General features: G+C 38.3%; 2 protein-coding genes across 3 annotated transcripts in view; both read right to left on the reverse strand.

Annotated features, from left to right (window-relative positions):
* Window positions 1–13,502, reverse strand: part of LOC135682546 (electrogenic aspartate/glutamate antiporter SLC25A13, mitochondrial) — a 34,233-nt gene that overhangs the window by 16,331 nt on the left and 4,400 nt on the right. The window contains exon 1 of one of the 2 annotated variants that reach the window (XM_065197481.2): window positions 827–1,265. The exons of the other annotated variant lie outside the window; for it this stretch is intronic. Coding sequence (XP_065053553.2) covers window positions 827–901 — 75 coding nt within the window. The 5' untranslated portion in view covers window positions 902–1,265. Of the gene's footprint in view, window positions 1–826; window positions 1,266–13,502 lie in introns of those variants that run through there. 2 annotated transcript variants of the gene reach the window in all.
* LOC135682551 (7-dehydrocholesterol reductase-like) lies at window positions 1,941–3,495 on the reverse strand. The gene has a single exon (XM_065197491.2). It carries the CDS (start codon window positions 3,406–3,408, stop codon window positions 2,056–2,058), a length of 1,353 nt encoding a protein of 450 aa, XP_065053563.2. The 5' UTR covers window positions 3,409–3,495; the 3' UTR covers window positions 1,941–2,055.

Consider the following 13,502-nt stretch of genomic DNA (forward strand, 5'->3'; position numbering starts at 1 on the left):
TTAGCATGATTATTATGATTATTTTTTACTACTGGTTTTGTATGACTACTTTCTCTTTTAAGGGAATATTCCAGCCTAAAGATTCAAGTTTGCAAAACTTCAATTTTTTTGGATGCCACTTTCATTTGGGTGTTGCAATACATTTGTCCTGGTAGTATAATATTTTATGGTACCTATAAAGGAGACACTTATTTGAAGGAGACAGACGAATTTATGCCTCAGTTCTGACATTTACGTAATAGAGGTGCTTTTAGGGACCGCTGAAGCGGGGGACTGAATGGGCTTTAGCCCCCTTCGCATCCCAATAATTTCCAAAATGTACGTATACCATACAAAAAATGCCTTGCTCTTGGTTTTAAGCAAGTCTAGCAACCACCCTCACCCCCACCCCCACGGTTTAGCCCCCTCATTCTGTTATATGCTCCGCAGTCCTTATGTATTGTTTTTAAATACTTCTTTATAAACTTACGTTAAATTAAATGTATTGTTGCTACTGAAAACTCGAACTTTACTCGGTGTATTAGAATATAAAACTGTCTTGGTTTTGGAGTATACCATTCACCGTGACAGCCTTCGTTAATCCGACGACAATGTGAAAGTTTGTTGCGATTCATACAACAGTGTTTTCTTTTTTCCACATATAACGCTAGGCATTATTTCATCATCACACTTAGAAAGTACTTATTACTTGATATAAAAGAAATCTTCTTGGAAAATCGTGAAGTGCCAGATAGCAGTGCAACAAAGCAAGACGACGGGTACCAGGCCTAAGTATTATGGTCTCGCGAAAAAAACCATTCATTGTAATTTTTAATGGGATACTTACATCAAACAGTGGTGCATCACAGTGGGCAACACTTCTTGCAAACGTACTTTTGAAAAAGTTTCCGAAGAAATCCATGCTGCCTTCTACTGTTTCTTTTTTAACTAAGCTTTACAACAAGAAGGAACCTCCTCAAGCAACCATTTTGGAAGCACCTTTGTTACCAAAAAGTCCAGGAGAACCAGTGCAGTAGACAATCAAAAAAATAACAAAAACTTTCCGCTTATCAGGAGAGTGGCTCTTTATTCTTTGTGTAACCGAAGTCAGGCAAAACTGGAGCAAAAACTTCGGAGGAAAGATTTCGTGTTCCTATAGAAAGGCTTTTCGGAGGCCTTGATTTGGAGATGCCGCGAAGCAGCGAGCCAATCAGATCCGAGATCGAATACTTATCAACCCTAGTATCATGTGATCAGTAAAGAGGTATTTTGTTTTCATGCCTCATTGAGATTGACAAAACGTGATCTGTCCAGCTGTGCCCCTTAGGCGCGACTGTGCTAAGTTGAGCCTCTGTAAATCCCGAAAAGTAGCCCTTTTTCCTTTCTTCTACTGTATTTGAGAACTTTTTTCGGAAGCGTGGCCTCGGCATAGTTGCCATGCAAAAAGAGTAAATTTGAAATCTAATTGCAAAAAATTTCTGTGCAAAACTTTTTCTTGCAAAATTTAGGGAATTTTTACAGCATTTCAGACAAGCAGGATCACGTGCTGCCCTGGTGCTAACGTCCCAGAAAGCTACAGAACCAATACAAAATATTTGCCTAAAAATAATTTTTTGGTACTTAAACCACATTCCGGGGCGAATTATTAGTATTCGTTTAATTTAATTTATTTTGGAAAATTTATTTCACAACATTGGATTCTTGTCGCCGTTTTGCTTTGTTTCTGAATATCATCCTCGTTTTTATATTATACTCATTGCAAGATTCACAGAGTTCGGCGGACAGCTTATCCTGCGGTTCTTCCTTCTCGCACATTCTAATTTTAAGGCTGATAGAAACTAGCCTCTAAAGGTTGCGCTATGTTTCGTTCCAATTTACTGTTGCCATCTCTTTTTCAAATTCAATCAAAAGCCTGTTTCAGATTATTGAGAAAGTGTGGCAGAAAAATAGAACAAAAGATATGAATTTCCATTGGTTTGATTTATTACATTAATAAGAATAGAACAAACAACCCGGTATATACTCACAATCATTTTGATTAACTTCTATTTAATATATGTCGTTTTTATGCCACTATTAATAAATGTACGGTACTATACGATATGGGACTTCTTTGCAGTAACGGTCCCAGAATTCCCGGTACTTTTCTCGACATCTGACGTCATCACGGTAAACACGATGTACAAGAAGAATAGTCATGTAGATGATGTAGAAGTAAGGAAGAAGGTGCGTGAAACCGCAAGGAAGGCAGTAAGCCAAAGAACCCATCAAATCTCCAACATAATTAAAGTGCCTTGATAAACCCCACCATCCTGACATTAGCAGAGGGCTTTTGTGCAGTTTTCCATCAGTTGTGTAGTAAGTGGCTGGGATGTATTTGGCAGGCTTTCCCCATATAATACTTTTGCCTTTTGTTTGCATGTCAATGCGGAAGTTGTCTTTCTGCGAGTTTACAGAACGGAATATGAAATAACCAACGCCTCCTAGAACCGAGATACCAAGGACAGCCAATACTGAAAGTTGCACAGGGTTGTGTACCAAAAAGTAGCACTGAATGGTATACATGAAAGGAAGCCATGTAAGATCGCCCCAAGCAAGGTAGAATCCAAAATGGTCATGCGCAATATCGATTGTACGGAGGTACCAGTCCTCCTTATAGAAATAATCAACGACATACATCGCATGAAGGACATTAACTATGATCATCGAATTTGTAACATGGCCATAAAGCTGAAACTGTTTGGCAGCACAAGACAAATTAATTAGTGTCCACGCAAGAATACCTGGCCTTCCATTGAAGAAAAGTTTGAAATCGAGGTTGCCAATTCTTGGATTGTGTTCGATTCCCATGAAAAAGTCGTACACCAATGAATCGGAAAACCGTCGATCCTCTGCATGAGTTGGGAAATAATAGGCCTTGAAAAGTGCAAAGAAGCTTAATGCCAAACCAGATAAATTTGCCAAGACAAAAAATGAGCCCAAATTATCAAAAATTATTGTTCCTTGAAAAACTCCAAAGTATACCCCCGTCACAGCAGCAATGTGGGTTACTATCCATGAATTGAGGCCATTACAGTGGTACTTCAACACGTTACCACCGGGGGTCATCTGACCGTAGCCTGATGGGCCTGGCATAAACAGGTAAAACATTGCTTGCACGAAAATCCAGCCAAAATAAAAGCAAGCACCGTCAAACGTTACACGGGGAATAGTAGACCACAGAAAACGAGCAATGTCACCAGAGGCAATATGTCCCAACAAGGCTTGTCCAGCGAGCTGCAGCGATCCTCCATAGTTGTGAATTGTTATGAAGCAAAACCAGCAGAAAAATATTGGGAATGCAATCATAAATGTGGCGAGAAAACTTGCTGAGAATCCAGGTAGTCCAGAGACAGTTGCTTTGTGTCTAACAATCTTTGGTCGATCCATGGTTGAAACCGAAAATTAACGAAGAAAGAAGGCATCAGTCAGCTACAAACCTTGGACACTTGTGGGCGCATCACACAACAAAGAGCACGTGATTGCCCTTTGCACCAAACGAACGATCACCTCTGTGATTTCTGAGGTCGCGCGCTTTTACGGGAGGATTGGAACTTACGACACAATAAGCAAAAGGTACTCCCCCTGTGTAACAAACAGGCCCGGTTGGGTAGTGTAAAACCGCTTAAAAAGGCAGGGCCGGCGAAACCGGGGGCTGGGGGGCCATGGCCCCCCACTTTTCTGCAGAGCTAAAGAAAAATTTTAGGCAAAAGTGAAAATAAATGTAGTATATGATTCTGCAAGTAGCTTTGCCTAGTATTCTCTTAGATGTGTCCTTAGTTTTACCAAACGTCAGTTAGTTTTCTCAAACGTATATCGTTGTACGACTTGTACCACTAAGCCTTTCACAAGAGCGAAGTGTACGTGCTCACAATGCTAGCTCTAACTCTTAACTAACTCAGGATTCGTAGAGAACGATCAGGGGCGAAACTTCACTATTTTCATTAGGGGGGTATGAAGCTTAGTTGCCCGACGAAAGGGCGTGGCATGCTTGATGAAAGGGCGTGTTCTACATGAACTTCATTTTTAGAGCATATCGCCTCAAGGGCTGAAATCATCGGGAAGCCCGAGAGAGGGTCTTTAGATTCAGGCTGTTTGTTTTAAGTCAAAAAATATGCCTCTAGTTTTTCTGGTGTTGGCTATAAACATTTTTTTCCGAAAAGCAAGCATTTGTAAGGCCTGTCTTTTCTATAAAAAAAAGTCTTCACTTTCTAAATCACCTAGCTATTAAGAGAGCAATTCAAAAAAGAGATTGAAGTAGGGTCTCAATTTTATCAAAGTGGAACACCAAAACACAGCTTGGAAATTTCGGAATTTAGAAACAGCTACGCAGATTACAATGTTCCAACAAAAAAGAGCTTCAGTTGCATTCTCTGAGTTTCATTTTCAATTTTCGGTTGCTCCGGAAGCAATTTCAATATTTTTAGACACCCAAGCACAAAGTACGTATATCTAAATTCACCATAACAAAATCCCTCAAGCAACGAAAAGTTTTTTATTGGAGGTATTTCACAGGTATACCTATCATCAAAGCTCAATTTTCATGTTTTCGTAATCATGGATATTGTTCAGAAATAGAATAAACTCGAAAGATTTTTTGCAATGTAACTACAATTTCTTGATAAATTTTATATTACTTCCCGCTTGAACTGATTAAAACTTTCTGTTACTTGTTATGGTTATTCAAACTTTTTTAGTTAAAAAACTTTGGCGTCTGTATGACCATTTTCTAGCGAAGGGTGCAAGACTTTCGAACCGTAAGTGTAAAACCTTAAGAGAATTTTGGGGCATAACTCCTTATGGATGTATTGTTGTGAAGGAGCAGCACGCGGTTAATCCTTCACTCGTTCCTAGACCTCGAAGTTGCATTAGTCAGTTGTTCACGCCACGTTGTAATGAAAAGGTGTTCACGTTTGATCATGTTTATTGTAAATAGTTTTATTATGTTTCTGTTGATGTTCTGAAATGTTTAAAAACCCAAATGATGTCTTCTTCAAATGTCCTGACCTAAATTTCTAAAACATGTTTGATTTCATGAATGAAAGTTTCATACATTTGGAAAAGAAAATATTGATTGATTTTCTCAACAACGTATTCCGAGATGGTGTATCCTTCATGCTTTGATTCATGATGCTTCTAAAACTGTCAGTGTTCTATGGGCTCCGAGGCAGGATGGAACGTTAAGGGGGGGGGGGGGGCTTTTCAAGAGAAAATTTAGAAATCACAACAAAAGATTTTGAAAAAAGCTCACTTGTTTTGCAAAAAGTAGGGGGGAGGGGTATACACAGTGTTCATTTCCTTCTCGCATCAAACACACTTTACTTTCTGTCTATACTTTTGCTGTCGATCAATACTTCAGACTTCATCTCGAGGCGAAGATAAACATGTGCGCGTTGAGCTCCAGACGAAAGCGCTGAGCAGTGGACGGACGAAAGACAGAAATGTATATATGTTGCTGTTCCTTGCCTCGTTTCTGTTTTGTTTTCCCAACTGGGAGGAGATTGAAAAAAAGATGGGGGAAAAGACCATGAATTAAAAAACCAACCTAGGGCAAAAAGTAGCAATAAAAGTGCGACCTAAAGAAAATTTCCAGATTTGCCCGACAGATACACTAGCAGCCATAAATTTGCCCGACAAACCCCCCCCCCCCCCCCAGTAGTTTCGCCCCTGAGAACGATATATATATGTTAAACTAGTTCCTTGTACAAATAAAAGATGTAAATGTGCTAATCTTAGGTGTCTACATAAGAGGAAAAACAAGCTAGAAAAACAATATGAATGTGTCTAGATACGTATGTATAAGCTGAGTCAATCCATAGTGTAGTTCTTAAAATAATACTATAATAGAGGATGGGTTTCCTTAGTGAAAGTGTTCCTACTAGTATACGCAATGCAACAAAGAGTGCGATGCAAGTTGACGCAAAAGAGTATGCACAAACAAGTATGACTAACGCTGGGAGAGTGGATGAATGGGGCGAAGAAAATGCGCAAACGAGGCAGGTAAGAGCGAGGCTTAGCGCTTGGAGTAGCGGTATTACATTTCCTAAACCCTTTCAAGATTTTGATATTTTGGCCCTTCCACTTTCAAATACGTTTCGCCGGCCCTGAAAGGGAGTGTTACCAATGTGAGTTCGTTGTAGGCAGAAATGCTAAAAAAATACGGCAACGCAGGCACCGCGGAGCGTTTAGAAAAGTGGGGGGTCTCAAAGAAGGGGGGGCTAAAACCGTATAAAAAGAGGCTTTTCTGGTAGTTTGATACTTAATATTTGGCATTTTTTGCAAAAAGTGGGGGGGGGCGTAATTACGTACGTAAGGTGTCGTAACAGTAGAAAGCAGTGGAAACCTTCCCCTGTCAGGGGAATCCCCTTCTGAAAGATCGAATGGCCCAGCCATTTTTTCCACTTCCTCGCGCTCCTAGCCTGTAGCCGAATCCCTTAACTTTCAAGTTCCCTGCTCCCTGTATGCTGGGATATATTTTATTTGGCACCACATAACAACGCAGAAAGTCATTTTCAAGTAATAAACTTAGAACACTTTCACTACCTTCCTTGCCTGCGTCACAGACCATCACGCAGGCTATACCTCCCTCTATTCTATTAAAGGGCAACAGTAGTGTTGCTCTCTTCATCTCTCATGCCAGATCTCCGATAACCCTGTTTCTTTTTCTCCATCAGTCACCAGCCCTGGTCTAGGGGCAATTCATTCTTAATGTACGCCGAGATTTTCACCGAAACAAAAATATACCCAGAAATTTTTAGGAAATAAAGCACGCCCACCAAAGGTGTAAACATGAGTGCGCATGATTTTGGAAGCCAAGAAGAGTCACTTAAAATTTTTACATACGAGCAGGCCCATCCGCAGTTATTAAATTCACCTAAAAGTATCAACAAAATTAGCAGACCCATAATTATTAGCTACAAATGTTGATAAGATCAAAAAAATCAAAATATGAGGTTTTATTGTCTAGCACATAAGATACCACTAGTCACAGTAATTTAGACTGCCTCCTAAAATAATCAGTTTAAACACATCTGTTCTTTTATTCCTGTTTTTAATATGTAGGTGAACCTCTTAAATCAATACCTTAAAGTTATATTGTTAAATCAGGAACGAAAAAGTCATCAGATCACAAGGAAAATTTTTAGTCATAATTATCGGATGGACTCACAAATGCAGTATGAATGCAAGAGCCCGGTAACCAACATCAGTTACCAAGATAATTTTGCAAAAGGGCGTGGTGACAGTAAAAATTTAACCTAAAGGGGACACTTTTTCCGGGGAAAGGATGTTGGCAAAACTGTAGGGGGTATGGCACCCCCGGATTTTATGTTTCTTGTTAAAGTGGGATCCCTATAGAAATTTGAAAACTTGCAATATGCAATGTATATGTGGCCTAATAGTTTCAAAGTAGTGCCCAGGGCCATACAATAAGTTTTTTGCTAAAAATTTAATTTAATATGTAAATTGTACCTCCAGGGCGTTTGATGATCATGTTTTTCGATCATGCTTCATCTTTTGACAATGTAAACATTTCTGAATCTCTTCCGCCAGTTTTAAGTTCCATGTTCAATCTATAAAGTGTTTATGGCAGAACTCCTCGATGAACTGCCGACAGGAATTAGGGAAGCTACGCCTGCAATGAAATTTTCAACACCAAGGCGCACGCAATTATGCATAGAAGCAAAGAGAAGACTTTTGGCTCAACAATGAAATGAAATTCGCTTTCAAATGATATTAACTAAATACATAATCCTGTTTCAATACTTGTAAAAAAGCTTGCAGTGACCAGGTGTAAAGTCGCTCTCTAAATAAACTGCTTTATCGTCATTGCTGTCGCACTAAGCAATTGCATTCTGATGATTATCATCACTTATTAGTGTCAAGAATAGTCAAATAGTGTAAAGAAGTATCAAACATATTTAGATCAACACAGTTTTACCACATTCGCAGTGAATTCCAACTAACTTAGCTATCAGAGCAAAGGTTTTGGCAAAACTTGGGAAAATCCACTAATGACGTCACAAAATAAGCAAACGTCAGCAAATAAATTACATGATATATCAATTGAAAGCTCTTGAAATTCGCATTCACATAAAACCCAGAATTGCTAAATTGTACAATTTATTTTGAATATATAGTGGATGACTGTTTTTGCTGTTATCGATGACGTCATCAATCACATGATACTGAGGCAAAATTATAGTGGTCCCATCTAGGATTCTGAATCTCCATACTCGGAAGTATATAAAACCATCGAGATCATCTCGGTTTGATGGGAAATTAGATTTTCACAGCCATAGCTCTGCCTATATAAGGCAAGAATGAAAAATTAACAAAAATATAACTTAGCTGTTATATATAAAGGAAAAAAAATAATTTTATCATATCACTTCAATAAGCTAACCCTGAAGCTAACCCATATCTATTGCTGGTTTTGCGGTCTCCAGAAGTCTTTAGTAACTTGAGTGAAATTTATGGTTCTTATTTACAGATTAGAATGTCATGGACAAAAGGACATTTTAACGATTTTCCTAAAAAGGATGATACCAGTTGTATGGAAGCTAATAAGATGGCATTTATAAGATCGGTCTAAATTCTAGGAAACCCTCTAGCACTCACTACGAATTAAAGGAATTCTATTGATTAGGCAATGTTAATACAGTTTTTTCCTAGCTAAAGACAAACTTAGCAGCTGAATATTGACTCTGTAATATGTTGATTTAGATTCTTATTCGGATTCGATTTCAGATTCCGAATCCGATTTTAATTCTAGTTCGGCTTCAAATGCTGAATCTGATTTAACCTAGAGAGACAAGGGCCTCAGAGAGACAAAGGATTTAGAACGGGGAAAAGGAATTGCGACGCCTTTCCTTTCCAACTCTCCTTCGCAATTCCTTTCACCGTTCTTACCCTTTTGACTCTATAAGGCTCTGGTACCCGGGGTAAATCTGATTCTGATCGAGATTCTGATTCTAATTCTGATTCTGATACGGGACCTGTTAAGTCCTTTTCATTTATATGACGTCAGATTGATAGAGCCCATGTCCTCTATATGTATTCATCTTTGTGAATGTGTAGACATAGGTGTCTTATCTAATCATCTGCCAGGCGGAAAACTGCAGTAGCCTTGGTTGACCTAGCATTGGTGTTATCTCCGTCTAAAGCTATAAGGTAAGCAATTTACCCCTTTTAAAGCACCCTTGAAACTATTTGTTGATTGCAAACTGTTGTTTCCTTTAGCGGTACATTATACCAATTGCTCACCAGTTCTTGGAATGGTCATATAATCAATTGCATAAGTTCTATATCAAGAAACTCTTGCAGGTGTATCGGGAGAGAAAGTTAAAGATATTATGCCTTCTCTGATCTTTCGTTAGTATCATTATCGTAGGGAAATTATTGTCGACATAAAAATAACGTTGTCACTTTGTCAGCAATCCCTTGTCTTGGTAGTTAGCCATAATTTTTCTCAATCCATCGCAGGTATCCAGTTATTATCAGTTACACACCTTGTTTCCATTCTAGAGTCGACATACACCCCAGCTAGGTGCACCATGGCCTCAACAGCCGTCGATATTTTGTCAAGAAGAAGGCGCAATCCTGCCAATATAGATGCTGTATTTGATTTCCTTCACTTTGGTAAGTCTTTCAAAAGATGCGGCACATTGCCAAGGGCGGACTGGCTAATTTTTTTTGGCCAGGGCCAATTTTGATCAAACCGGCCCACAACAATAGCAAATAAAAAACTTGAGGAAAATGCAAGTAAATTTTAGTCTGTAAGGAAAACAAGTTTTTAAATTCAGCAATTTTGTGCATGGTTAACAGAACATGGTTAACAGAACATGTTAAATATGTCAATGCTTACTAAATAGTAAAGACCCTGCTGTTTTTTGTGACGTTTGTCGCTTTTGCTTGATAAAAAAGCTGAATCCTTTTTTAAGTCTCGCAGCTTTTCCTCACGAAATTTCTCTGCACCACCTTTGGTTGTTGAAGTCTTCTTGCTCTTCCCTTGTTCTACGTATGTCATCTTCATTGCCTCACATCACAGAGCAAATCGCTTAGTGAGCTCTAATTTTTGGAATTTTAAATTTATTACATTTAGCAATAGCTTGTGCTTAGGGAAAAACATGACCAGCTTCAAGCAAAAGCTAAGTAAAAAGACATCAGGGCAGGTTAAAATCTTTTGTATCGCATTGAAACTGGGGTGTTACAGTATAATATGTCGCCAAAAAGGAAATACCGTCAAGAGAAAATAAAACAAGATGTCAATAACATGTTTCCTGAAGAAGTGTGTTTGGGCTGCGGTGACAATAATGAATTCATAAGTTTGATGGTTTTGGAGTACTCGCGTGTATATTTATTCTTTCCCACAAAGTCTCTGAAAATTCAAGGCGAACAGATATAGTTTTGAAACAGATATAGCATGGGTATAGTTTTTTTGCCTCGCATTCACTTTTTAAGCTAATTTATTTTCTTGCACTTTTATCAACCGGCCCTTAAACCGACCGGCCCTTCGGGCGATCGCCCGAATAGCCCGACCAGCCAGTCCGCCCCTGCGACATTGCACAATTAGTTCAGCTTTTATGTTTTAGGTTTCATTTGTTTATGAACTAAAATTTTTGAGTAATGTTATTATCGAGACAAGAGAGGATGCAGAAATCTTGGAGTGTATGTGAAAAGCACGGGGTTCCAGGGCCTAATTTGGTTTGAGCTTGTCCAACGGTACCGGCCCTGAAAACCCACACAGTAGATTTGAAAACTTGAATAGATGATCCAGTATTGTTTTCAAATCAAATATCCATTTTCTAAGTTTATTTTTGTGAAAGATGCAAATGATCCTTCACTTGAAGTGTTACTCATTTTGAAGCAATTCATTCACTGCCATTCTCTTCTTTATGGCATTGTGTAGGGATGTTTTATTGTATTATAGATAGAATTGCCATTATTACACTCTTTTCTTTCTATAAGAACAATTTTATAAGAACCGATTAAGAACAAGCTGAGGAAGAGCTTCTGCAAAATGCAATTTTGAACGTTTTTTTCAAAAATTAGGATTTTTAGCCATGTGTGAGTACTTTTTCGATGAAAATTCAAACTTATCGGCAAATGAAGGCTGTATCACTTACTTTGTTGGCAAATGAGGCCTGAGTACAAGCTAGCAATCACCCTGCTTACACTCTATTAAATAAAGAACAATTGAAGAACAATCCAGCCTCAGATCTTCGAAATATTTAAAGACAGTCATGCCTGAACCTAAATTTACTGGTTCTTGTGAAAATAGAGTGTATACATATTTCATCATATTTGTCCAATGAATATTTAAAGCAAATTCATAAAAACACACTTATTTAAAATAATTTCTTCGACCAACCCTTTAACTAAGCCTATAGCATGCCCTTGAAATTTATAAGCTGAGACGAAATTTTTTAACATACAATATAGATATTACCATTTTGTTGTGAGCTTTTACTTACTTACGCATGTTTCTTAGTCAGGGGCGTCGCGACCGGGGGGTGCGGGGGTGTCAAACCCCCCTCCCCCAATAGTATCTCAATAATAGGAAATTTCAGGTAAAATCCGCTCGGTGGAAGAAACGCTTTAGGTATTTTAGAGACCTTCATGTCATAAAGTCAATAAAGGATCAAGCAAAGGTAGTTGCTCCGTTGGTTAAATATGATACTCCTTGATATAAATGAATATAAACAAACTAATGATTTGAATATTTGAAGATTTCTTGTTGGCACTAAATCGAAAAATCCAGGCCCCTTTTTAGGTAAAATTGTGTCTTGTGTCCACTAGAAGCGTCAAATGCAATTCACTATGAGCCACAGACTTTTTTTAATATTCAAAAGGCATGCTAAGATGGAAAGGAGGATCTAAATTGACAACCAGTGCTGCTTGTTACCTGGCTTCAGAAGTAACTGACAACATGATATTTCTCAAGACCACGGCGAAATTGTACCAGTTGTTTTATCTGCTGTTCAATTTTTTTGCAAAAAAAATTATTTTCAATAGGATTAGGAGGATTGCTTTAGTGAAATGTGCTTGAGAGAGTTCATTTTCCAGGGAAAAAAGTTGGATCCCGGTCTTTGATTGAATTGACTTAATTTTCAAAAAGCAGTAAAGAAGGATAAGATAGTGTTAAGATATCTAGAGGCCGCCAAGGTTCATTAGAAAAGCGAGGGAATTTCTTCATATTGCGCGAAGATCCTGGAGGATTTAAATCTGAATGACCTATACGGATTTGCAGCCGTATTTTCAATTAGCTGGATTACAAGCGAACCAGCTTTAAAAACAAAGTAATTTATGATGAACTAAATCTCCACACGCAAAGGTTGTGTCACTATTTTAAAGTGGGTGTGACATCAAAGAAAGGTTTTAACAAAGAATTATATAAGAAATGATATGTTAGAAGTACACTCTTTTTATAAGAATATTGTTCATAAGAACAAACATTCTTGCTCAGAGTCACCCAATTTTTAAGATTATTATAAGAATATTGCTTAGCCTCAGCCAGAGGCGCCTACACAAGGGGGGCTGGAGGGGCAGCTGCCCCTCCTGCCCTCTTTGAAGAGGGGCAGAGGGGCAAGAAGTGCCCTGGAATTTAATGACCACTTTGACTACTCTCGTTATATAAGTATCTATTAGAAAATACAAGAAAGACGATAACACCAGCACAAAAATGCAGAGAATGAAAAGAGTGTCTGTGACAAGGTCGGCCACAAGAGGGAGAGCGGCAAAGATAATAAATGATAAACAAAAGATGTGTACCCTCAGAAGTACTCCAGGAACAAGGAGAATAAATCGATATAAAAACATAGCGGGCAATCAAAATTTTACAACCAGCCCGTTCATAAAAGCCATGATTTTTATAAAGCCAAATATTGTGAATAGTGAGTGACAAGGCCAATTAATAACCGTTTTCATTTATGGATCATTTTGTCAACATTTCCTTTATGTTTGGAATCTTTGATGGTAAAAAAGCCAGCTATATGGGTGCCACATATTCAAGTTAATATTTTATTATGTTACCCCCACCCTCATTCCCCTCCCACCTAGGAATGCTCGATTATGTTAATATAAAAAATTCAACGATTTGCCTTCGGCACCAACACTGCCCCTCCTGCCCTAATCTTGTGCAGGCGTCCCTGGCCTCAGCTCACATGTTTGTGCATCATTTTAAGCATTTGCCTCTTTTTGCGATGTTCAGAACAGAGAATCGTGTGACTGACATATCTAGCCTGAAACATATCAGATTTGAATAAGTAAGAATACTTTAAAAATATATTCAGGCTCAAAACGAAAATTTCTTAAGAACATTGAGGCGGGACAGAATTTTAAGTATTATTTTAAAAATAATGAACTTTCACACAGCCAACTTGTCTCATTTCCCACGTGCCAAGCCCCTTCATCAGCGATGCTTACCCATTGCAAACAAATCATACGGCATACGCACTTTTCTGTTAAAAAACTATTTATTTGAT

This window comes from Rhopilema esculentum, chromosome 16 (assembly GCF_057945365.1).
Source record: "Rhopilema esculentum isolate cy_ngs chromosome 16, ASM5794536v1, whole genome shotgun sequence".
Lineage (NCBI taxonomy): Eukaryota > Metazoa > Cnidaria > Scyphozoa > Rhizostomeae > Rhizostomatidae > Rhopilema > Rhopilema esculentum.